This window comes from Fundulus heteroclitus, chromosome 13 (assembly GCF_011125445.2).
Source record: "Fundulus heteroclitus isolate FHET01 chromosome 13, MU-UCD_Fhet_4.1, whole genome shotgun sequence".
Lineage (NCBI taxonomy): Eukaryota > Metazoa > Chordata > Actinopteri > Cyprinodontiformes > Fundulidae > Fundulus > Fundulus heteroclitus.
Genome location: NC_046373.1, coordinates 14,248,338 through 14,274,970, shown reverse-complemented (window position 1 = coordinate 14,274,970; position 26,633 = coordinate 14,248,338). Strand labels below are relative to the sequence as shown.

The 26,633-nt window shown below is 40.5% G+C and overlaps 2 protein-coding genes across 4 annotated transcripts in view; both read left to right on the top strand.

Annotated features, from left to right (window-relative positions):
• The first annotated feature begins 3,276 nt into the window (after positions 1-3,276).
• LOC105930383 (receptor-transporting protein 3) lies at positions 3,277-6,757 on the top strand. 2 transcript variants are annotated; one of them, XM_021319487.2, is made up of 3 exons: positions 3,277-3,430; positions 4,947-5,123; positions 5,362-6,757. In XM_021319487.2, exons 1-3 carry the CDS (start codon positions 3,417-3,419, stop codon positions 5,699-5,701), a joined length of 531 nt encoding a protein of 176 aa, XP_021175162.2. In that variant the 5' UTR covers positions 3,277-3,416; the 3' UTR covers positions 5,702-6,757. The 2 variants fall into 2 exon arrangements, with proteins under 2 accessions (XP_021175162.2, XP_012724033.2); XM_012868579.3 differs by having other exon boundaries at positions 3,286-3,432; positions 4,952-5,123.
• Positions 6,758-10,979: 4,222 nt separating this feature from the next.
• The window catches only part of LOC105930411 (ankyrin repeat and IBR domain-containing protein 1), a 29,585-nt gene continuing 13,931 nt past the window's right edge, over positions 10,980-26,633 (top strand). For both annotated transcript variants that reach the window (XM_021319512.2, XM_012868616.3), the window contains exons 1-4: positions 10,980-11,173; positions 17,163-17,515; positions 26,088-26,259; positions 26,339-26,470. In XM_021319512.2, the coding sequence (XP_021175187.2) occupies positions 17,328-17,515; positions 26,088-26,259; positions 26,339-26,470 (492 nt within the window). In that variant the 5' untranslated portion in view covers positions 10,980-11,173; positions 17,163-17,327. The remainder of the gene's footprint in view (positions 11,174-17,162; positions 17,516-26,087; positions 26,260-26,338; positions 26,471-26,633) is intronic.

Genomic DNA, 26,633 nt, shown 5'->3' with positions numbered 1-26,633 from the left:
GGAGGCCTTTAGTCCTCAACGCGGTCGGCCCGGGATCAACTCCGAGCCGCGGCGCTTTGCCGCCTGTCTTCCCCCCTCTTCCTGTCAGCTCACTGTCAATAAAACGCGTGCCACTAGAGCCGCAAACACATTTAAAAAAGAAAGTTTTTTTCCTGCATTGCTCTCATCAGCGTCACGGGTTAGCTTCGGTGTGAGTGGTTGAAATAGCACATCGATTAAGATGACAGACAAGTGGCTTATCCAATCATATGCAAGGATTTTTGATAAGGCCCAGCCTTCAAAAAAGGCAATTCCTATGGAGAGGTCCCAGATGGATGTGAGTGAAGCTAGGCGGAGCGACATACATCTGGCTAGGGTCAGGTTAAACATTTGACACACTGAAGACAAAACTACTAATAGTAAATATATTAATATATTGTTATTATTTTGAATATATATAAAGAAATTCTCATTATTATTTGATTAAAAAATATTCTTACAAATACAACAGACTCGTCAGAAAGATAATCTGTGTCTAAAATTAAGTGAGGATCATTTAAAATGCATAATACCAAAATAATCCCTATCAAGTGCTTCCAAAAGAGTTTGTGATCTGTGATCTTGACAAACCTGCATGTGTGCATTATCAGATGGAAGTGTGTGTGTGTGTGTGTGTGTGTGTGTGTGTGTGTGTGTGTGTGTGTGTGTGTGTGTTGCTGCTATAATCATAGCTTGAGGCCTACTCGGGCCACTCTGACAACGTTTAAATAAATTTTCAGCGCTGGGTGGAGTGTTGCTGTGAAATGCAAACAGCCCAGTTATGAGAAAAAAGTCTCAACGATACGCATCGAGTTTTCATTTGTCTTTCACGAATAATTGTGCATTGTATGGTTTGTGTCACGGTGCCATCACCGCATACCAAGAAACAGGTGTTGTTGCTCTGGCGCTATTATTACCGCTGCCCATGGAGCGATAATAATGATTATTGGGAAACGCCACGCATTGCTTCCACAATGTGTGCTTGATAAAATCAGAGCTTGGTGCACGCACGGCTTCTGACATTGTAAATAAACAACATATATTTAGAACACACCTAATGTCTCCTTGTGTAGGTTATTGTTTTTTCTTAGGTTAGCTAACATGTAACCTGGATTACAATAAAGACCTGGTTTTTACATTTGGACTTGTGCTCTAATTTAAACCTAATTAGGAGGAGCTTTGCTTTACTTTTGATTGAGGATAAAACTATGCTTCCTAAATAAAACAATTAAATCCTCGATCAGGTTATGATAACAAAAACACACCGGTAGTGTTTGCACCACAAACCATTTTTTTTTTTCAAAAGGGTGTTAAATATGGGCTGTCAAAGGAAACTGTAGATCTGCAGGAGGATGCTGATAGAGGTCAAAACATGCAGGCAGTGATCCTTATCTGCCTCCTGGAAAAGAACAAGCTGATAAAGAAGCTGAATTTCAGTCCCACAGAAGGACTCATAAAAATGTTTGACGCGAACCAGCAAATTATTTGTGTGTTTAAAGTCTAAAAGACACGCAGTTCATTCTTATCAGAACAACTCACTCGATCATTATTGACTGTATTTAATAACATTCTTTCCTAAAATCTGGTCCTCAGCAGCAGACTTTTTGTCCTTTTACACTCTTTGGGGCAGGGTTTCCCAAAGTAGGTGGCGGGACCTCCTGGGGGGGTCATGAAACACCTCTTGGGGGAAGGAAATGAAATGCTTCTCACAATTTTACAACTTTATTCTTATATTATCATCACCACCACCCCCCCCCCCCCCCCCCCCCCCCAAAAAAAGGAAAGAAAACAAAACACAGAACTCTAGCTCTGCTATTTTGGGGTTCGCACCTAAACCCCTGCTCTAGGTGAAATTCTAGATCCCTCATAAAGCACAAATGAGCAAATGACTAACAGGCAGTGGCGGTTCTAGAACAAATTTACCAGGGGGGGCCAAGGTGGGGCCAGTGTTTTTTTTCCACAGGGGCACATAAAAGAATGAAATCATAAAACAGGGCAATATTTAATCGCTTAATAATATGAAGTGAGACACCTGTGGCTCTGGTACTGCAGGTTTCAAATCCCTGATCTAGCAGATGAAAACTGTGATCCCAGCTCAATACAGCTGAAGTTAAAAATAAAACAGCTTGATTTTTAAACCCTTGTTAGGGTGAAATTGTAAAGGTAAAAAAATAATAATAATTGGTCACAGTGACAAATCAGGGGTGGTTTCTTCACCAATGCATATAATCGTAAGAAGTTTATTTAATTTATGTCTTTAGTACAGGGGCCAGGACCATTTCTACAGGGGCACTGGCCCCTGTGGGCCCGTGTCTAGAGCCGCCCCTGCTAACAGGCTTTAATCCACTTTAGCAGCCGGATCTTTCCAAGTATTAATTTATGAGTAGGCCTGAGTAATGTTTGGTTCTTAAAGCTTCTCAGTTTCCATTGCGTATATGTTTTATCTGGGTATTTATCTACGATTTAAGCTGATGTAACTCGCGAGAAAATCATGGTGCTGACTGAGTTTTTCTTCAAAATGCTTTAGCAAGATACACAGGTGCAATTTACTGAAGATAAATGCGGTCCTCTGGCGCCCTCTATCGGACTGAGCTGGACAAACGTGTTGTCTCACCGTCACCGCTGTGGCCTGGCCAGCCAGACTTATTCAATACGCAGCTTGTATGCAACTTGTTTACGGCGTAGGTCAGTCTGGTCAGACTAATAATTAACCCATAGACATCATATACGTATATGATGTCTATGGGTTAACCTTGCCTGCAGGCTGAATTCTCGCGGTATTTGTACGTTGGCACACAACACAGATAATGATAATGTAGCACATGATCAATCTTGCTTGACTGGTTATAGATCTGTAAAAAACTTGCAAATAAATAAGTAAGTAAGTGTTTAATTAAATAAGTGAATGTTTTTATTGCTGCTGCATAATCTCAGACAGACTTTTTTTTAGACCACTCCAACATTTCATCTGTGTACATTTATAAAATCCGATGCAATGCAAATTATTATCATTAGTTGATTGTTGGTGTTTATGAATGCGAAAAAGAACAAAGCCCTCCGTTCATTTTCATTGCTTGAAATGTTATACTTCATATTCTTCAGTGGCTCTACACTTTAATATTTTCTATCACCTTTATAATTATTTGGATATTTCCGAATGATGCAACATTTCTTCACCTCTCAGAGGGCAACTCCCCTCCTGTTGCCAACAGAAACTTACTGAAACGTGTTTACCAAAGCGCACCCGTTTCCAAGAGATGGAAAACGAAAGTGATGTTAAGTTTCGTTTTCCCGACTCACAGCTGATTCTCATATAAATACAGCGGCTGTCAGCACAGAGGAATAGACACCGTCGCTGCGCTTCAGCAACTCTCCAGACGCCAGCATTTAAAAGCAAGATGAGCAGATCCACAGGTAAATAAATGCATTTCTGTTTCCAGATGTCAAAACCTAAGGTAGTCCTCGCAATTCATTGCAATTCAGTTTAGTTCAGGTGGAAACAAGTGGCTTGCTTTGTTTTGAAAGTTTTGGACGCTGAATTCATCAAAGTAGTGATCATAATTCTTTAGCGGGAAGGTGCTGAGGTTATGGTGGAAAAGCATTGCTTGTAATAAAAGGAAAAGGTTTGAAATCAGGGTAAACAATTCGAAAAACAGTGTCATAAAACCCCATAATAGTGACTCCCGTCGAGAAAACAGAAAAATCACATGATGTCATAGGTTAGGGCATACCTGTAAATACTAAACTGACCGGTTCTCTACTCCTTCTTTATATTATTCCTGCTCTTTAGCCTCATGTTTTGGTCCAACTAAAGAAAATTGTCTGTCAGTTCTTGGGCGAGCATTTTAAAGGTGACAGTAAAAGTTTGCCTGAAACTTGTTGGCCTTGAAAGAGTCCCAAGGCTGGACTAGAGCAAACAGCTGTGTCAATTGCCCTTAAATTAGTGTGTAATCATGGATTTTACTGGAGCCCGTCATTGTTTTAGAAACCACTTCCGTAAATGACTCAAATGAAAAACTGAACCCATATATAGAGTAATTATTAATTACTAAGTTCAGGGGTTTACTACAGATACTTTTGGTTCTCCTATCTTACAGCCAGTGAAAGCCCAGAATTCAGTTTCTCATAACATTGAAATATTGGATAACACCAATGTTTAAAAAATTTCCTTTTCCATTAATATGGTTTCTAACATATTAATGGAAAGTTCAATGAAATGAAAAGGTGTTGATAATTATTTTTATTTGCCATTGAAATATACATTCCTCTGCATTTAACCCATTTCTTAGGGAGCTGTGGGCTGCCACTCTGGGGGAGCACTTTGCTCAGGGACCCAGAATGGCAGTCTGTGGGATTCTAACCCAGAACCTTGCACCTTCTCCACATGCTAGTCCCCTGCTCTCTAACCACTAGGCCACCACTACCCCGAAATGATGGAAAAGTGTATGGTTTTCAAAAGCAACAACAATACTGCAGTCTTGAGAGGATCCATACATTACCTCTTTTTTTTTTTAAGAAAAAAGTACATTGGGTTTTCATTAACTGTGAGCAGTATCAACTTTGATTGCTAAAGCTGGTTATTTAAGGGATTTCAATTTCAGAAAATCTGTGCAGTCATTAAAAATAAACAAGAGAAACGTATAAATGTTAATACGAAACAATTGAACGTCAGTCTTTAAAATACAATTATAGTCTCCAAGGGACACGGGCGGAGCACAAAACAAAGTGACTCCCACAAGTTATACCTGTACAGTAATTGTATATTGATTTGATATTAGTCCGCTATCTGGAAAATGACAGACTCAAGCTGCCGGGGTCATGCATAGTAATATATAAATACTATTCTAGCTCTGCAGGATAAAATTGGAAATAATTGACCTTTTCCTTCTGTGCCAAATTAGATTTAACATTTCTTCTTTGTCTCTTCACGCAGCTTGGATTCCAGCCTTCTGGTTGGACATATTTGACGAACTGCTTTACGACGACAATGAGCTGGACTACGGAGACGTCTGGACTCTAAACTTTAACTACAACCAGACTGACGAAGTCACCAACGATCAGAGGAAGAGAGGCTGGAAAGTGTATTGCCATAATGCCTATGGACAGTATGTATTGTGCTTTTGTTATAATGCTTAATTTTAAGATAATTGCATGATAAGATTGCTGTGTAGGTGATATGAGGAAGCATCTTGTAGTGGCAGGGTCATGCTTGGGGAAAAACGTGTTCATCAATTGAAGACCGTACCTCTACAAGTTGCTAATTAAATATACCTGAGGAGGGAAGAGAAAAGTTTCTTTGAAAAAATCTCTAAAAGCTGCATCCATCATCTCCTTTTCCCACAGCTTCCAGTGTGGCTCTTGCCGTAAGACCTGGCCTTCGGCTCGGGCGGTGCTGCTGTTCCGGTACCGGCTGCAGAAGGGCCGGGGTACGGTGATCATGCGACCCTATGGCCAGGCCTGTCGTCGTTGCCAGGATGGGGAATTTGATTTCCCGGGTTTCTCCAGGAAAGAGGTGGAACATGCTTTGCTCAGGCTCTTTTCCAAAATTCGTAAGAATTGCTACGGGGAGGATGAAGGTGATGAGGGTTCCTCAACATCTTCTACTAAAGTGTGGACCAAGCCCCACGAGAAATCACTGTGCGAGGCCTGTCGTCAGGGCATTTGCTGCCAGGAGGACGAGTGACAGAGACATATATTCCATCTTTTTCTGTTCGGACATTTTCCTTGTAAATTTCGTTATGTTTGTTAGATAGAGTGTGATGTGGATTATGAAACATTGTGTGAGAAAAATAATCTTATATTGTTTTATAAATGCCAATCTGTTTTAACATTTAACCCTCTACGGTACACATAACGATGCCAGTTGGGACATTTTTTTTGTTTTTTTTAGACATTAAATAGACCGAGTAAACATAATCAAGAGAAATTTTTAAAATATATATATATATTTTTATTGACGTTCCCCTTTGGCAACACTGTACGATAGTGGAAATGAATGAAAACATGAGAGTTTGGTTTATCATTGTAAAAACCTTTAATTACCAACTCAGGTTATAGCCTAAAAAGGTCCCAATAGCATTAACAGTTAACAGTGCAAATCATTTAATAGTTAAAAACTCGTTTGATATGAGTGCCGTAATGCTGACATTTTTGCCTTACTGCTTGTGGAAACTGATGAAGCAGTTCCTCTCAGGTGTGAGGGGCACAGGTGGGTCTCACCCATGGTGCACTCATTGGGTTTGTTACCAAATGGCAACATTATACCATAGAGGGTTAAGCAAACCATAATGTTTTGGCTTTATTTGTTTAGGTACTATAAATGAGTTTTGTTTGAGTATGATAAAAAAAAATGTTACGTTCAACACCTATGCAATTATGGTAAATGTAAATATCTGTATTTTACGATGATCTTTACTTTTTTACGATTTAATTAAGGTAGTCTGAAGATATCTATGCAAGTGTTTTTCATTCCTTTTTACAGCCTTGAAAAGCTGTGTAAAAGTGGCTGTGTAGGCAGGGGTAGGGTTTTTCACTAAATGCAAGTATGCAACTGATATGATGTGACACTGGATTACAGTGTCGTTACAGGAAATCTGTATCAGTTTCTTTAATTTGCATGGAAAGAGTCTGAAAAATAAAAATAATGAAAATTATTTGGGGGGTTTTTATCTTAAAAATGTTTAACATTTAAGCAAATTTATGTACAATTGTAAATAAAGAACATACATTTAGAACACGCCTAATGACTCCTTGTGTAGGTTATTTTTTTTTAGATCAGCTAACATGTAACTTGGATTACAGTAAAGGCTTGATTTTCACTGTTGGACTTCAGCTCTTTTATAAACCTAATCAGGAGGAACTTTGCCCCCAATTTAATAGTGGTTAACGCTATGCTATCTAAACAAACTGATTAAGTCCTTGATCAGGTTATGACTTCAAACACACATCACAAGTGTTTGCACCAAACGCCTTTTTCAAAGGTAAATATGGGCTGTCAAATAAAAGTGTAGATCTGCGGGAGGATGCCGATGGAGGTCAAAACATGCAGGCAAGTCAGAGTTAATGGACTGTTTTTCTAGTTAAGACTTGGTTCACAGAAAACTGCCATCAGTTAAATTCTAAAAAGACTGATCATTGCGCCACAGCAGAAAATCCCCTTTCTTGTGAATCACGTCCGTTTTTCTGGGCTCTTCAGTCCAGTTGATGATCAGAAATCTTGGTGTATGGTTAGATCAGTCATTGTCTCTTGGAAGACATTCTAGACTTTTTGACAAAATGATCACTTCAGAAATAATGCCAAGTGAAGGCCAATTCTGTCCTGGGTGACGTGAATCAGTGGATTATTTGTATGTTTAATGTTTAAAAGACACACAGCTCTTAATTGTCAGAACTCGCTCGATTATTACTAACCGTATTTAATGATTTTCTTTCATAAATTCTGGTCCTTAACAGCAGATTAAACCCTTTTTTCCCCTTTTACACTCTTAATTGCCTAAATCATGAATAAACACGATACAATACTAACAGGAACTTAATCAACTTTAGCCGCCATATCATTCCAAGTAGTAATTTATGAGTATGCCAAAGTAATGTTTTTTTTTTTGTTTTTCTTTTTTTTTTTCTTTTTTTAGTTTCCGTTGAGTAGATGCTTTATCTTGTCTTTTATCTGTGATTAAACCTGATCTAACTCACAAGAAATCAAAAATGCTTTAACAAACATATGCCTCAAGATGCTCAGGGGGAATTTACCACTGAGCTATATAATACACTGGAGTGCTGATTTTGCCGAAAAACTGAAGTCACTGGCCGCCATCTTGCTACTCCCTACTCTCACAGAATCCCATAGGATTTCGTTGCAACAACAAGCAGTTTTCTGGCTGTGTGAAAAGGTTTAGGTAATTTTATAGTCAGTGGATGTACTAACACTATCAACTACTAGGAAATTAGGTGCTGAAATATTTTACATGTTATTCATTTTAAATATATATATGTAGATATATGTATACATATATGTAAATATATGTTTTTGTATATTGTTATTTATATATTTATGAATGTTATATATATATATATATATATATATATATATATATATATATATATATATATATATATATATATATATATATATATATATTTAAATAGATAAAATGCAAAATATTTCAGCACATGACTTTCTCAGTACTTGATAGTTTTAGAACATAGCATAAAAGTATATGGCATTTGACATTTTAAAAGTTTTAAGCCCCCCCTGAACATGAGAAAATCCTTGTTATTCGATGCTGTAGCGCACATATTCCCTAGTTACTGGGGGGAAATAGGGAGTACCAATATGGCGGCTGGTGGCTTCGAAGCCACCAGTAAAGCCATTTACTGACAATAAATGTGGTCCTATAGTGCCCTCTATTGGACTGACCTAGACACTGTTGAATAAATTTGTTGTCAGCCCTGGTATAGATGTGTAAAAAAGCATTATAAATAAATAAATAGATATTTTATTTCAGATGCATAATCTCAGATAGAGCCTTAGATTATTAAAACCTTTAATTTATGTACATTAATTCATAAAATCCGGTTTAATGATATTGTTAGATTATTGTTGTTTATGAATACAATAAGAATAAAGTTCTCCATTTATCCAAATTTTTTTGCAATTAATATTTTTTTATCCCGATCCCAAGGTGTTTGATCATTTTAGTTTTAGGTACTGGGGATCATGCATCTGTCAGTCTTTCACCTTTTTAGTATTATGTTCTAGTCTGTAGATTTTGTTCTTGTAAATACTTGTGTTCCAGCAGCAGTGCCACCATCCAATTGAGTGTTATATAAAGACTAAGTTTAGTCTATAATTTGACCAAAGCTGTATTGATCTTTTTATTAAATACAGACTGTGGCTTCTTTAATGCTAGTACTATAAGACCATATTGTAACTTTTTAAATATTTTTTTACCACTGATTCTTAAGTGGATCTTGGTCTGACACAAATAGTTTGTCTTTGGAACTCTAATGTTATGGAGTGCTTTAAATTCTCTTAACCTAATTGAACAAAAGCAGAAATAAGCTACTGGGCCTTTTTGTCCTGGAGTGTTTGTCTAGGCTCTTGGGAAACAGAAGAAAAATCTAACAAAACACAAGATTAAATGAGCAAATTCCCCACTATGTGGTTTTTGCCAGACAACGATGTTTTTGTTTGTGTGTGTGTATATAAATATGTACATAACACATGGGTCAATGCTGTACTTCTAACAAATCAATCCAATCAGTCTTTTCAAGAACTATTGACACCATTTGCAATGTTGACGGCGGTAGTTTGCTCTTAGAGGGGGCAATGCAAGGAATACATATGTCTATATATATATATATATATATATATATATATATATATATATATATATATATATATATATATATAACATTATATATATATTATATATTATATATATATATATAACATATATAACATTTGAAGAACATACTCCAATGACCCCAGGCTTGGATTCAAACCCTAGACATTTGTCTGCAGAATGTCATTCGTCGCAGAGGTCATCTACGGCTGCACCTTGATCCCCATTATCCTCTTTCTTATTGTCAAGGAAAGTATTGGGCCTCAGTTGGTAGCACCGCGCAGCAAGTAAGTTATGGATGGAATCCACCCTGGAGTCTTTCTGCTTGGTGTTTGCATGTCTGCGAGCATGCCAGGGTTCCCCATAAATACTCCAGCCTTCTCCTGCAACCCCAAAGCAAGTTTCTTGGGTTAATTGCCGTTGGGTTCGAATGAATGCAGATTATTTGTGCTAGCTGTCTCTGTCTTTCCCTGTGACGCTCCAGCTGTACCTATACCACCCAGTAGATACAGCTGGAAAAGCAGGTAAAGACATCTGAAGGGTGGAGGTTTACCTAGTTTCTAGTACATGGTTGTATCTAGTGTTTATATATATATATATCTGTCCGTCTAAATCTGTAAAAAGTTTTACTCTCTATAAAGCACTTGAAAAAGTGCCCTATAAATAGTATGATTTGATGAATTGCTGGCATACTTTGGGATTTGCTTCATTTAATGAATATAGTGAAACAACTGGCAACATGTTTGGTTAAATATAAGCAGAGGTGGGCAGTAACCAGTGACATTTACTCAGCTACATTTACCTGCTAACTCTTACAACAAATTATACTTCAGGGAGTAGTTTTACTGGACCGTACTTCTTATTTTTACTTATAATATTATGAGGAAGTATCACTACTCTAACTTGAGTAAAATGTCTGGCTACTCTATCCACGGTGAGTAACTTTGTTCAATAAAGAACAAACTCGTTTCTACCTAAAATGCAACAGTGACACATCTACAGTTTAAATTAAGGTGAGACTTCTTGTTTGTTCACAAGCTTTGTTGTTTTAATGGTATTTTCTGTAAAGTCATTTACAGGTCAAGTAACCACAGTAAACCGTAGATATTGTTATTAGAAGGACTTTGCCCTGTCCTAACTTACTGTATATGCATTAACTGCTTGGTTTCATGGGTTTATGTTGAAAAACATTATTTAGGAGTGTTTCTTCTGCCTGAATTTGTTACTTTGTAATTGTTATTGCTTGTAAACGTTTTGTTAGTTGTTAAAATACCAGAATCTGTACATCATGTAATATCTTAGCCTCACCGATTACATCATTTTTAAATACCAAATCAGTTACTCAGTAGCATTCTTACCAAATACTTTTTCTTTTTTTTACTCTTACTTGAGTAATTTCTTGGTTGGATACTTTTTACTTTGACGGGTAAAAATATTTAGAAGTAGTGAATCCTCTTAATATAAGAGGATTATTAAAAATAAAATAAAAAAAAAACTTTGCTGTTAGTTTGCCACCGGTCTGTTTGCCAGTCAGTGGGCGGAACTCCCGAGCCAGACGTCAGCGATTACGTCACGCGCAGGGGAGGCTCTTTGGCAGAACTGCGCCTGCGCGCTGTATCCTGTTCTGTGTTAGCGACAACAAAGTGGAGCCGGAGCAGAGTCCGTGTCGCCTCTCCGCTGTCAGCAGCATCTTCACCGTCGTCCTCCGCCGCGGTCCGCTGGCTGAGAGGATGGTCGAGCGAAACGGTAGCCGGAGAAGCCAATGGCGTTTGTAAGACGATGGCTGTCGATGCACGCCAGTTTCCAAACGCGTAAGTAAAAGCAGCCCCGCTGTACTGCTGGTAGTCGGAGCTAACACAAACCGCTAACGTTTAACCGAAACACGGAGGGGCAGCTGGGCTAGCCGCGGTAACGGCTGCTGTTTTTTTTTTTTTGTTTTTTTTTTGTGTGGTTTTTTTGTTGTTGTTTTGGTTGGCGACGTTTCTCATTGCAACCCCTTCTCTCAAAAAAAAAAAGGAGCTGAAGGCAGGTTAGAGCGAAGCTAAAAGCTCCCAAACTGGCAGCGTTTGTGGACACCTTCCCGTTGTTTGGTTGGTGATTCATACAAACTGTCAGCGCGTTGAGACAAAGAAGCGTTTAGGGGGGTAAAAAAAAAGGGGGTAAAAGAAAGAGACGGACCGAGGGGCCGCATGGACGGACGCATGCAGAGAGAAGTCGGCTGTTGTTTGTTTGGTGCTCCATTTCACGCTGACACACTTCGGAGGATAACCACCCGAGGTCTGACCTGGTTGTTCAGCTGATACGCTGTGACCCAGCTAATTTCGCTAAAAGTCGCTCTGTGTCACCACAGCTGCTGCTGCTGCTGCTGCGTCCGACTCCCAACAAGTTTTCTGTCTGTTTGGGCAACCAGACTTTGTCCCGGAGCACTTCATGCAGCGGCAGCAGCGTAATAATCCATACTTGGACTTATTGTGTGACAGATGGTGGGAAATGTTCACGCTCCTGTTGGTTTTATTCTTTGAAGTGAAGTAATACTGATTTAACAAACAGTGGCACGTTATTCTCCTTAAATTTAAAATCACTTGGCGTTGTATTATTATTATCAATATTATTATTATTATTATTATTATTATTATTATTATTATTATTATTATTATAGTATATAAAATTTCAGTTAATCAGATCGCTAGTTAATAAAGGACCAGCCACCAGAGTTAAGGGATACAACAATGTAAAAAGAACACAGTTTCAGAGTTGCTGTAATTAAAGTCATTTAAAAAGCGCTCATAATGAGATGCCTGAGGAATGGCTGGGCTGACCAGAGTTTCTTTTGGCTTTACACTTTGCCGCACCTCCCCCCCACCTGTTGCTGCACACTGCCTCTTTGCTGGCTGAAACAACGGTAGCACGTTTTTCCTTTGCACGTATATAATAAAATCTTGCGTTTTTTTTTTTGTTTTTAGATGTTTCCAGGCGACAAACAAACAGTCCCGGTCTTGCAAACCTAAGTACTTGTTAGTTTTTGCGCCAGAGGCGTAGCGACATGAAGACAGACTGACCCTTTAGTGGTTAGGATATATTAGGCAGTAAGTCAGCGTTGTGTCCTTAAAGCTAATTTGTTATAAGAAACACGGCAGAAAAATTGGCAGGCATTTCAGCGAGGGTGACAAGAGCCAAGTTTCGGGATGGCCGGATCTCTTGCGGGGTGTTCCCTGTCTGCAGTGGGCATCATCTATCATAAGTGGGTCAAAGAAGGGGCAGTAGTGAAGTAGCAACAGGGAAATGGCGAGCCCATGGCTCACTGATGCATGTTGTGGAGGAAAGGCTGGGCTGAGTGGTCTGGAGCAACAGATTAGCTGGCGTTGCCCCAAACCGGTGTACCGTAGAAGGTATTTCTGGTTCTGATGAACCGGTGTCAGAATACCCACTTCTTTGTTCAGGTTGCAAATGTTGATTGTTTCTGCAATTGGCATGTCTGCTGAGCAGCCAGCTGGAAGCCTGAGTAAGTGGCCCGAATGATTAAATCAGCTTAATGTACTTTTGAGTAAATGAATAAAGAGCAGAACAGGGAAATGTAGAATTTTCTCTGCAATATACTCTAACTAAGTTTGGTGGGTTTTTAGTCTATATTTTCGCTTAATGTTGCAAAATGTTACAAAAAAACGTTATTTATAACTTCTATTTATTACCCTTTAATAATCAGTGCATTAGATTTTTCTAGCATCAATAGGAAAAACTTTTTGTTTTTCAGTTTAATAAAGTAGGTCATGCTATACATTTAGTTGCAAATTTTTGTGTAAATAAACTCCCTGATCACTTGTTTGTTTTAATAACGGTTATCCCAACGTGAGAGCTTTCATAACTGTGTTATTTATGCGACACAGCCGCCCCAATCCCAAGTCCATAGACATTTATTGCTCACCTGTTGAGAGTTATGGGTTATGCTCTTTTAGATTCTTTTTACTTTAGCATCATTTCTGTAAGTATGTGCGGAAAAAACACCTTTGCCCTCTCAGCCAGCTTACCCTCAGTGTGCAGCAACATGAGGAGAAGGTGCGCTCCTCCTCAACGCAAAATGCAATCAGGAAAAACTCGGGTCACTACGGTGACCACTGTAGCATCTCAAAAGCAATACTTTAAAGCCCCATATTTACTCCACTCTAGCGGTGCGCTAAATGAATTACAAAGGACTGAGAAGCACGCTCTGGTGCCTCACCATTAAGCGTGTAGTTACTACTACGGAAGCCATGGAGTGTCATAAATGTGACGGTGTCTACATCCTATGTATAACAGCAACTGAGGACGGACACGCTGGACTACACTGTCCTGTTTCTAACATTACGGCAAAAATAAACTTCACTGTTATACTGAATTAATTTACCTGTCCAGCAGAAAGCCTGCCAACCTCTGCATCTGTTTTAAGCCCCACTCCATCATAAATGGTCTCCACCTGGTAATAATAGCTGCGCCGATATAGACTCTCGTTTTCTCCCGGTTATCGCTACTTTTTCTTTACTTGGTTACTTTCACTTCCCTCTCGCTTGGCAAAGAGCACGGATGGTCCTCCGTTTCGACAGGAAACGGCAAATACAATGATCTGTGGTCGTCTTTGTTTGTTTATACTCTTCCTCAACCAACAGCGCGTATTCATATACTGGTAAAACGTACAACCCTTTAAGCTACTGTAATCAAAAATGGCGTCTTCCATTGGGTGGTATTTTTAAACTAGTCATTCTAAGCTATGAGAACGCTTTCATCATTTTTGATGCGATTGTTATTAGACTTTGGTAGAGTATGTATTTATGAAAGCGATACTTGATTTTTTTTTGTAATAAAAAGCCAAATTAGTTACACTCCGTCCCTTTAAAGAGCAGGAACAGTATGATGGAAAAATATGTTTTGAAATAGGTCTGGTAACCAACCCATCCCTCACTGTCGCCAAACATGTCTGCGTTAGATCAGTTTCAGATTATTAGTTGCAGATTGCAACAAATTGGCCTAATGAATTGGCCGGCAAATTGTTTTGCTCTTCCTCCAGCTTTGTATTGTCAAACTTTTCCAAAACAACGGAGCGATTAAGTTGCTCTGTGCTGATTAAGCCCTGCCCTGCCCAGTGGAATAAATCAAATTCATTACTGTGGGTTTTTTCCGACACAAGTCAGACCTCCATTCTTGGCTTGGCTGAAGACTGAAACGCCGACTGTCCAGTTAACAGGAAATCAGCGTAATGTTTCTGCCCCGGCTGACCCCTGGATGACGTGTTCCTTTAGATTTTAGGCCGCCAGATAACTGCAGGAAGGCTGCCAAGTTCAAGACGTCTGATCCTTGGAATTCCAGGGTTCCTCCTTTTTTTTGACCAGACTCCCTGTCCATATTTAGTAAAAGAGGCAAGGCAGATATGCGCAGAGGTGAAGCGAACTGGAAGTAAGTCGGTGCGCTCAAAAGGGAGGGAAGCAGACAGACTGACCCATTAACTGTTGCAACCCACTTCTCCGCTCTTGTCTTTGTACAAAAAAAAAAAAAACGCACAGAATCAAGAAGAGAACTTGCAGAACGGTTGGTATTATTCTCAGTCTTGGCAGCGTCTGGTTGACCCTCATGTCTCATCTGTCAGTGTGCATTTTCCCTGTCTGTCGCCACTGAGGAAGAGGAGGAGGAGGGGGGGGGGGGCAGTCCTCAACGTTATTCATACGTTCCAAAGCCCGGGCCGCCAGCGGCCAACTGTAGCCGGCCTGGAGAAGGGGGCCCTTTGTGAAGGCCAGACAGATGGCCATAGAATGAAGACTGTAACGAGACCCTCAGCAGCCCATCACGCACACAGACTCCCTGCACTCGTCACACAGTCCCCTTTATTACGGGACGTCGCCGCGTGTGCGTCCGAGTCGGACCGAGCTGTTTGCTTGAGGGAGAGGCAGGCGCAGGATCAGGAAGGAAACACGGCAGAACACGTCGCTAAAGACGGTGATTATGTAGAACAGGCGACCAGAGAAAGATGCCGTGTTTGTTTGCCTCCTTGTGTCTCTCCGCTGTTTATTATTATTGGTGTCATATGTTTAAAAAAAGCTTCTCCTGTTGACGGGAAGAGACCGGAGGATTTATGGTGTGCTAGAAAAATATTTGACCTCCGTAAATATTTGTTTTGTCATACTGTCGCCTTCCTAAAAATAATGGCCTACGTCATTTGTTTTTTTTTTTTCAGGAAATTCACAAAAATTATTCACAAAAATAATACGGCAATAAGTTAATATGATTATTATTTATTTTTTAAATAACTTTTGGCAAAAAAAAGGTACCTTTTTATTTTAGGAAAGACCAGATATTTAAACATTTCCGAAGCATCAGATTTCAATTTGATAAAAAGATAACGAGAAGTAAAATCAAATCAAACAAAAACATTAAAGTTTATGAATAACATTTTCATTAATTACGGGAAAGGAAGCTATCTAATTCAACCTGGCCTTTTGTGAGTGAAGGAATTGTTAATCATAATTTAACCACATTTTATGGTTCAGTTTACCAAGCTGCACTTTACCCTGAGAGCTGCCACACCTGAACAATGAAGCAACCCCTAAACAGAACCTAGATGAAGGCTAAAATATCTCAAAAAGCAGCACCTCACGCTAGTTATTACAAAAGAATTCCCATTGAGCAAAATGTAACAAATGTGTCGGACCAGAAGGCAAACCAGATCGAGCCATTTATCCAAAAATGAAGAAGACCTCGAACCGTTACGAACATTCCCCGGGGTCGCCGGCCGAGTCCAAGACCGCACCCACGACTCATCCAAGACATCACAAACGAATCAAGAACATTTTAACACTAGGGTTAGGGTCATTGTTCATTAAATCAGCATTAAATATGGCGTCCGCTTGAGAGTTAAAGACAAAAACTAGTGAAGAAGACAAAGGGCTGCCTGCCATTAGCTGGAAAACATCTTTATGATCACCAAGACATCTGTGCTTCAGGTCCTGGATGACTTGATCCATCTGATGGAACCGTGAATTCTCCAGCAGAGAAATCTTGAAGGAGAATGTTAAAATGTTAAAATGGGGGCAAAGAGATTTCCCTTAACAAATATCATCAATGGAACATTGCACTTTGTATTTAAACATTTTATCTGATGACATTTATTTGATCAGCTGAAATATTTAAGCGTCCCAAAAAGCAAAAAATAGAGAAAAAAAAACTATTGGGGGGTGGGGGTACTTTTTCAAATCCCTGTACTGTGTAAGCCGTTCCTGTGGGAGCAGCCATCGCTGTGATTCTTAGGTTTAGCGCCTCTGAGAGAAAGTCAAACTGGTTCGGCTCGGTGCGTTAGTGCTGCGTGGTTTAAGGCGCTCCCAGACCTCCAGCGGCTGCAGCGCGTACGAACTGTGCAATAACATGCAGCTACTTCTCTCTAGACCCAACGGTGGCCGGCTGTGGTAATATTGACAGTGCTTTTCATCATCTGACTAACTGATCAATAACTCGGGTATCATTAACCGACTCTTCAAGCTCGGCCCTCTCTGCTCTTATCTTCGCTCCTTTTCCAGCTCCCTCCCTCGGTTTTCTTTCATGTCTGGTACGATAACGTCCTTGCTGCAGAACGTCAGCTGATCAATCGATGCAGTGATCGATCGAGGCTCTCTCCTTCTGTCTTTTCTCGCTTTATCTCTACTCCCAAACTTCCCCTCTTCTTCTTCGTCTTATCCCCTCCCTGACCTTCTCAACCTTTTTCATTCCACTTGCTCAAATCTGGTCCTCCTGTGTCACAGTTTCCTCCAATCAATCTCCCGCCTTTCTCTCTCTTATGTGCAGGGAAGGAGGACGCAGAACCATGTTGCTTTAAATTGTGACCTGCGGTGAACGGGGGAGGCAGAACAGGAGGAGGAGGAGGAGGAGGAGGAGGAGGACCGAGGCGTAGGCAAGCATTGAGCGATCCGCCACGGCTCCCAGCAGGTGGCCCGCTGCAGCCGAAACGCGATGGGCAACACGGCCACCAAGTTCCGCAAGGCGCTGGTGAGCGGAGACGAGGCTCTGGCCTGGCAGCTGTACGACTGCAACCCTCAGTTCAGGGACGGCCTGGACCCCAACGCGTCGTACGGAGAGCAGTACCAGCACAACACACCTCTGCACTACGTATGCCGCCACGCCATGACGCGGCTGCTCAGGTTCGTTGTTTAGATTCGTTTCTTCTTTTATTACATTTTCGAGGCAGCTAACAAAGAAAGGCAATGAGTCACGAGTGAATGTGTTATCGCTATGTTAGACGGAGGAGATCGTGGTCCTTACAGAGCGTCTGAATGACGCTCCGGTCCACAGGGAAACGTACCTGTGAAAATCTAAATCCTGTTTGGTCTCATGTGAAGCTGCCAACTTCAGCCTCCAAAGTAATCAGGGAAAACTTGTGATACAGTTTTGTCACGGTGCTAATTTGGCGCTTGGGTGTAATCTCCATAAGACAGCTCTCCAAATTTGAGAGTGCTACTAATTATGTTGGCAACACCGATCAGTAACCCTCCCCAACCAACCCCCCCTCCCCAAAAAAAAAAAAAACAACAACAAAGAAGCCTACAAAGCTTTGTCCCAGACCAAGACCTTCAAGTAGCCGTTTTTGCAGGACTTTCAAGTTTTCTCCGCAGTTTAGTCGGCTCCGAAATCTCCGTCCTGTCTTTTCCCCGGCCATCCTGGTGTAGATTTTTTTTTTTTTTGAGCTTTGGGGATAATTGTTCTGTCACTGACAGTTTCAGCCAAGCTCTCTCCAGCATGAAGATGACCCGACATTTAGCCTGAAATTACAGGCTGCAGATATGCTGGACAGTCCTGTGGCGAGCCCAAATCATCACCCCCTGCACCACTACCTCATCCGTTGCGATGAGTTGTTTGTGTTGAGATCTCGTGTTTTCTTTTCACCAAAAGCTGGCGCAGCATATCGGGGCCATAAATATCCACTTTGCTTTCGTCTTTCCTGAAGGAGATTATATCAAAGGACTTTTGGTTGATTCAGAGGAGGCTTTGCTAAGCTACGTTGTGCTGATGTACAAGGTCTTCTTTGAACTATTTCAAACAAGCTGTCCTTGTAACTGTGAGCCCAAAGAGTCTGAGATTTACAAAAAAAAAAAATTGTGCTAACTTCTGAGCATCTCTGGCACAGTGTTGGAGATTTTGCTAAGGAATCTGCCAGTAATCCTGATTTCTACTTGTGAATAATAACTTTAGGACGGTTCAATTGTTCTCTGACTTTTATTGATGCAGACACTCATGTTGATGATCGATTACAATTAGAAATGTTTCAATTCACTTTTATTTATAAAACGCCAATTTATGATACATCGTCATATCAAGGCCCTCTACAAAGTCAAATTCAATCAGATTATACAGATTGGTCAAAAAGTTTCCCATCTAAGGAAGCTCAGCAGATTGCATCAAGTCTTGACAAGCAGCGTTCACTCCTCCTGAAAGAGCGTAGAGCCACAGGGACAGTCGTCTGCATTGTTCATGGCTTTACAGCAATCCCTCATACTGAGCATGCATGAAGCGACAGTGGAGAGGAAAACTCCCCTTTAACGGGAAGGAAAAACCTCCAGCAGAACCAGGCTCAGTGTGAACGGTCATCTGCCTCGACCGACTGGGGGATAAAGAAGACAGAGCAGAGACACAAAAGCAGAGAAGCACACGTTGATCCAGGAATCCTTTCTATGTTAGATGGTAATAGCGGATGATCTGCCTTCCCTGGATTGTGTCACAGCTAACAGAACGCCAGACCAGGTGTACCTACTATGAAGAAGAAAAATGACAGAAAACATAAAGTTAAAAGTGAAAAAGCACTTAAGTGAATTAAATGCTTTTCTTGTTTTGTTTGTTGTTGTTGTTAGGGTGTGCTTCGTTTTTTCTCATAACCGTATTAGCAGTCTTCCCTTTCTCATCAGTGTTTTAGAGCAATAGTCCACAAATGGAGGCCGTCTTGCTTCTGACCAAATGATAAACATCTACTCTTTCTGATTAAAAAAAAAGTAAAAATAAAAACAGAATCTAAGTACCGGGATATTTAATCAAACAGTCGACGAGGTCCTTGTCACGTACAGTTTCAGTATCGCCAGCCTGTAAACAGTTTTGCAAACAGCAGTGGGCAAGCTTTAAAATTGCATTCATGAAATGAGTTTGCATAGAGGTTTAACAACATCACTGCGGTAATGCTGACTGCTGCTAAAACAAGGTTTAGGGATAGAGGGTGGCCATGTGAAACATATTACAGCAGAGAAATTGTCACTGCAAGAGGAGACCAAGTGTCTCCTTGGCCTGCTGCTGTCCAGAATAAAGTGGTAGGACATGTGACCATAGCTAAGCCATTGAGAATAGATACAGCTGCCTGAAAAAGTCTTCATGCTTCTTGAACTTTTTGACATTTTGTGCATTTTTCTTCAACCTTTAAATTAATATTTTTTGCTGAACCACGTTTTGCTGCTAGTCTCTTGGGGGCATTTCTCTACCAACATGGAATCTGGAGTCTGATGTTTGTGTTAATTTTCTCCGCCAGTTAGCTTGAGTTGGTTGCAAGGCATCTGTGAACATAACATAAATTTTCAAGAGTCGCCACAAATTCTCTAATAAGTTTAGGTCAGGACTTTGACTAGACCGTTTTTACCCTTCAACATGCTTTGATCTAAACCAGTCCATTGTCGTTCCAGTGTAATGTGTGCAGTTGTTTCGCTTTACGTGGCTTGTGTTGAACTACAAACGGTCCTTTAGGCAGTAGCTTCTTGACGCGCTTCCATAAATCCTGGCAGCGTCACTGTTGTGACATATAGGCAAATTTCTTCGTTATCGCAGCAACAGTGTACACAATAGCAGTATTACAAAGAACTGCTTGGACTGCAATGAATGTCAGCTAAGGAAATGAGTAAGGCACATTCAGGCCACCGCGCCGGTAACATGTCTGCTGTTTAAGCTGTTGCAGCAGAATATGTTTTAAGAGAGTATTAAAATGTTCTGATGACAACAATTAAAAAGCTACGACTAAATTGATTCATTGCTAAAACTGCCGATTTAAGCAGTAGCAATTTTTTTTTAAAGGTATATAGTCGCATTATATGCTTAAAAAAAGACCAAAAACCATGTGATCATGATAAAATAATTGATGGTCCTTTTTGAGGTGTGATGAACAGATATAAACAGACGTGGTACCGTCTACCGGCAGTATCACAGAGCTATCATAATGCCAGTTTGCTTAATTAATTAATCACTTGTAAATCATGCCGGACTGAGCCTGACCATCTGAAATGCCTCGCAGTAAGGCGGCAGCTTGGCATGATCAAAGACCAACCCTTATTAATTAAATACACTGATCTACAGCAACTTTAACATCAGAACATTTACTGAGCTATCGCTGGCTTTAGCTTCTTTTCAGTGAACACCAACGTTCAGACTGTAATCCCAGCGACATTCCACTCTTTTTTTTTTTTTTTTTTCTTTTTTTCTTTTTTTTTCTCTTGGAATACATTATAAAAAAAAATTTCACTGGATCTTGACCCATTCTTCATTGTTTCACTGGGAGATGCTAACAGCCGTTAGCCTCTTCCTTGTTTTATCCCCTGCTGCGTATGCTTCCATTGTTATTAAAAATAAACATGAAAGGCTTTATTTACAAATTGAGCAAAACAAAGTATAACACACCAAAATAACAACTAATATGCCAGGAGGACGTGATAATCTCCCATAAAAAACTTTGTATGCAACTGGAGTGAGCTACTGACGTATACATTTAAATAAAAAGTTAAATAACGTGGCTATGCACCTTTTAATAAGACCATGTTGTGGAAATGGAAATAACTTTCTTCTTTTTTTTTTTAAATTACTTTGATTTTTGAGAAAGAAAGTCCTCAACACCGTTAAATATTTTTTTATTTATCACAAGCCATATTGCCGTCATAAAATTCACCATTATTGAAAGTCGCATGTGTTTCTAATCCCGTGCAGCCATAGTGCTACACCTTCTCTGTTTTCAAGGGGAGGTATACTTAACGATGCTCAATTCGATATTCTGAGCTTGTTTAATAACTTTAACCTGGATTAAAGTTCTCCACGGGTTTGTCTCCGACCTGTCTGCTGTGTTCCTGGGTCTTCTTGACGCTGTTATCTTATATAAGCAGTCACCTTTTGAAGATGAAGTGATTTCTAAGAGATGTCTTGATGGTGTTTTGAGACATTACTGTTCCCTTTTCTTTATTAATATATTGACCTAAGTTTGATAACCATCTACTGAGAAGTAGTCTCAGTAGACCTTCGACCCGTGTTTAGAAAAACTGGTGTTGAGGTGTGGGTTGTTCATATGAGAATTCATGTGATGGCTACAGTACAGTAGTTATAATAAGCATTACTAGACTTGTTGTGAAAACAGTCATGCAGTGTTCTCCTGTGGTTTCAGAGGGAGTGTTGTTTTTTTTTTTTTATAAACTAGGTCATCAGCATTGGATCACAAACTGAAGCTAAGGGGAAAGATTCAATTTAGCCGACGTCTGAGCATGCATTTAGGAAACCCAGATCTGTCTCTTTTCTTTGTAGGAAATACTTACTTCAGGATAGATTTTTGCTCATATTCTAAGGGCTGTTTCTTGAGAGGGTCCTTTCTACTTAATGAAAGTGCTACGCCGAATGTCCACAGCTCCCCCTCTAAGAGTATTATTAGATTTTAATCCACTGCATTGTGCAGTTGGGAGTCTGTTTCTTCACATTCGATTAAAGTAGCTGCACGCAGACACAGGCACCAGCACAGCAACCACCGGACCGACGGCAGCGTCTGTCAGGGCAAGAAGCATAAAGCCGAGCGGCTAAGTCCGCGGTCGAACTATCCCAGCCAAACTAAGGAACACATGTGGAGTGAGAGGTCATTCTGGCTTTTCTTTTGTACCTCCTGGAGAGATTATTAAGCTGCTGGCCGTGACCAAGGCGGCCGGATCTTTACTCGGCGCCCTTTATCTCCTCCTCCTTCTCCTCCTTCCACTTCTTAGCCTTTTCTTTCCACGATTAGGGCAGGAAGCTGTCGTAAAAGGCCAGTCAATTATCTGCGTATCTGCATGCGTGCTCGAGCATTTGGGTTCTGGGGAGGTTGCCGGGATGAATCCATTGGTTGCTTAATGCGTCTGAGAACACTGCACACGGCGAATCAATCCGTGCGCTATTTGTGTTCCTTTCCACTAACCTATAATGGGCCGGGGAGGCGTGCTGAATGTCGGGCTCTGCTTCTGATAAGCATCGGAGGAAACGCTTCTTTGTTCCAGCGGGGCTCGCTTGGAACAAGACAAGCGGAGAAATCTCAGACAAAATAAAGACTAATATATAAGAAGACGTGCGTGGGTTGGACGTGCTAGAGTTTTTTTCTTTTCTTTCCCAGATTATTCTTAACATATATCTGCTTCGTGCTTATTCATGCTTCTCCGGTCGGCTCGGCGTGTAATCCTATGAGATGTGAACACTGGGGGGGAAACAAACACAACTATTACAGGGAAAAGGGTGCAGTTCAGGAAGTGTAACCCTTCCTTCACAAGAAGTGAGTAGGAAGTCTTAGAAAACATGTAAATAACCAACTTGACTCATTGAGAATGTTTAGACTCTATTGTTTAAAGAGACAAAATAGGAAACGTGGCTCTTAGAAAGGTCGAGTGGTAAATCTCCGGAGTGTAAAAGGTGACCTCAACCAGCTGTTGTCCCCGTCGGGCTCGACTCCATTCAGCCTTAACGGAGGGCTTTTGTGCGTGCAAATGTGTTGAGGTGGGGGGTATTGGTTTGGAGCCGAGAGGGAATAATTAGCGATTATTACTGTGTGACTGAATTGGCTGTGTGCTGTGATTAGAGCGAAGCTGCAGGGGCTTGTGGCTGACAGGATAAGTGGGTCGAAAAAAGGGGAAAATGCCAGGCTCTGGGAAAAAACGTTTAAGAATCCGTGCCGTCTTGGGTGAGCTTGCAACGTCCAGGAAGTGGGAAAATACAGGTGTGAACGCACTCGACGCGGTTTTAGGACGGTTTTCTGAAAATGGTCTGGAGTGTTTCAGTCTTTGTTAGGACATCTGAATGCAATCTTGTCTTGAGATGCACCGAAGGACCACCCACTGACCAAGTAACACAGCCCTGGAGGTCTTCAGCTTTAAAAAACAAACAGAACATGCTCGTCAGCTTTGTGTTGAGGTCGTCCTCAATGGAAAAAAGGATATTTTATCTCGAATCAGGTGTTTATTAATCTTCTGTTTATGGGTGACTATGTTGTTTGGCTTCTTTTTTTTTAAATATTTGGCTGTTCAGGTTTTCGTCAACAAAGGAGCCATTTTCGCAGGACACTCCCCATCATCCGTGTATCACTTCACACTTTGGAACCTTTTCATACCTGATTTAAAACCAATAATTTAATTTAAGCTTCTGCTTTGCACTCATAGTCTACTCTATTAAGTCGCACAATGTTTATGCGGCTTCAATAAACATTTCAGACTAAGTTACCACTTTGAAGACACAAAACGGTCAGTTTTGTCTCTCGCCCTTAATGCATAATAAACACTTATGATCAATAAAGTATAAAGTGTTTACAGATTAATTAATAACATGTTTTTAAACTATTTATTAGCCATCTATAGGAGGAGTCTAGTTGTAAAGAGGTACAGGTAAAATATCTGTATTTACAACTGCTAATTAGCATGACATTATTTCAATGTCACGAAAAATAACATAATGCGCAATATGGGGGAACGAAGCACAACATTGACTCTGAGTCTGAATGTTTGTTCTGAGTGTTTTTGCTGATCACATGGAGACAGCCGTTTATTAGCTAACTCCGCTAAAAACTAATAGTTGCTAAAGACAGTTGAAAATGTCACCTTGTATTTTACTCTGGCATTGTTTTAGGGTTTATTAGGGATTATCGTTGCACGATATGTCGCCATTACTGTCGATATTGGCCGATGTCATTTGTTAACATACTGGTATCAGTCGAATTAAAGGTATTGTGGACGATCTTTTTCGGCTTCGAGTTTCTGGGTAGATTAGCTCATTCTATTGGTTGTCCAACACGCTAATTGTGATATGCTCATGTAACACCAGTGTGCGTGCACGTTCCTTGTTAGTTTCTGCTTACTGACTGCACATGCACACTTCTAGTGTTTATGTACCCAGTTAGCTTCGGTTAGCTTTGGTGTTAGCCGTTCATGGTAGTTCCGCTGCCCTCGCTGTATACTTCTGAAAATGGACGAAAGACGCAAGAAGCAAACTGTCGTACAAGTTTATGAGAAGAAGAGGAAGGCCTCTGAAGAAATAAATAACACCTGTGGATTTGGGAGATGTTTTATATTATTTTTTCTCTTTATTTTTTTTATTTATCTCCCCAAGGAGTGGAAGAGCAGGATAGTTGCGCGCAGTTATTCATAAAGGGGGCTTGACCGTTTCATACCAACATTTCCGGAAAAATCGTCCACTCTACCTTTAAGACTGGGATTATATTAAGAATATAATCCCTATTCTGCACCGCAGAGGTGTTTATGTGAAACAGAGAAGCAATGTCAGCGGCTTTTTATGCTGTGTCACAAGGATAGGGAAATAAGTATAATATCAGTAAATATTGGTTATCTGCCTGCTATATATATATATATATATATATATATATATATATATATATATATATATTAGTCTAAATTTTCACATCTGAGTGTCCCTTCTTAATTTTTGGAATTTAGTTGATGTTTTAGTAAAGCCATTTTTAAAAAATCACACCTGTTGTTGCAGATATGCTGTGAATTTGAGTCTAATATAACTAAAGATGACTTTCAGCATCATGGCTTGAAATTTTTTAGTTTATTTTTTATACGTTTTATTATAATTCTTAAAAATAAATCTCAGTCAGCTAATTGGTACTCGCAGGTTGAAGCTTTACAACTGGTGAATCTCTAGTGTTAATGTCTGAATAATAACGTAGCTTAAGGGAGGTATCTATCATGCTGGCCAAAACAAAATAATCATACATAAAAGTTCAGTATCCTGGGGCTACATGCCTATATATCTTTTTGTATACATATATTCTATTTTGGATACGTTATTGATCGTTTTTCGGTGTAAAAGGTGCTGACCTGCTGAGATGTTTTGTTTTTAGTGCCTAATTTTGTTCCAAAAATAAAAGCTTCAATGTGAGAAAGCAGGTTTAGCAGACCATTTCCTGGCCTGTTTGTTGTTCAGCTGAGCAAATTTGATATAAACAAATATGCTTATTTGCATAGAAAGAAGGTCACTGCGATCTGATCATTCAGGTTGGATTTTAATATTACCTGCGGCGTTCAAAGAATCGGGTTTGCTGAGACCGTACCGTTTAGTCGGGTATAAATCACGGTGCCAACTAAAAAACTCTAATCAGTAAATGGAGGTTTTGACAGACAAACGGCAGAAGGGAAACTGTTTGCTAAACAGAACTGCAGCAACATCCTGACTCCTGCAACAGGCACATTCAGTTAATCCCCACGTGTCAACCAGCATGACAATTATCTCTGAGATGTTGAACAGAAGTAGTCAATATTCCACCATATTGCCTCTCCTCCCTCTCCCTGCTGTTCCCCTTGAGCACCCTGACATTTCCGCTCATCTGAACTGTTCGCTCTATTCTTGTATTTCCTTGACTCCTCCGGATTCCTCCTCCTTGTTTATTCCTCCGCCAGTGCTTTCTTTTATTCCACTGACGTGTCGCCTATTGTCCGCTGTCTTGGCTGCTCCGAATAGGTCGTTCCTGTTCAGCAAAGAGGGAAACCCAAACAAGCGTAATGTGCACAACGAGACATGCCTCCACGTGCTGTGCCAAGGCCCGCAGATCCTGCTGCTGCCAGAGGGCGCGCTCTCTCCCCGGCTGGCCCGACCACAGAGGGACGAGCAGCGCCGCGCAGACTGCCTCCAGGTACGAACGCACCGTCGGTAAACTGCGGGCGGGCGCTCTCGGCAAAGCTGACTTATAAAAAAAAATGATGTGAGGACAGATGATCCTGAGCTGGACCGGAGCCAGACTGGAAGGAGGCCAGTACGAGAAGGCCAACGTCAACGCCACCGACAACCACCACAGCACCTGTCTGCACTACGCTGCTGCTGCGGGCATGAAGAGCTGCGTGGAGGTGAGGCTAACTGTTTCCTAAGATAATGACTTACATTTTTTAACATTTGGCCAAATGACAACTACAATCTCCAGTGTAATCTAGTGTAATGAGGAAAGTGATGTGTTGTTTTAAGAAAACAGTTGTTAAAAATAAAAGTCAGAAAAGTTTGCCTCAATAAGGT

What these genes read in the sequence shown, in the direction of transcription:
- LOC105930383 (XM_021319487.2), top strand. An exon ending in TGCCATAATGCCTATGGACA is followed by an intron (nt 5,124 to 5,361) that starts GTATGTATTGTG and finishes CTTTTCCCACAG; the next exon opens with CTTCCAGTGTGGCTCTTGCC.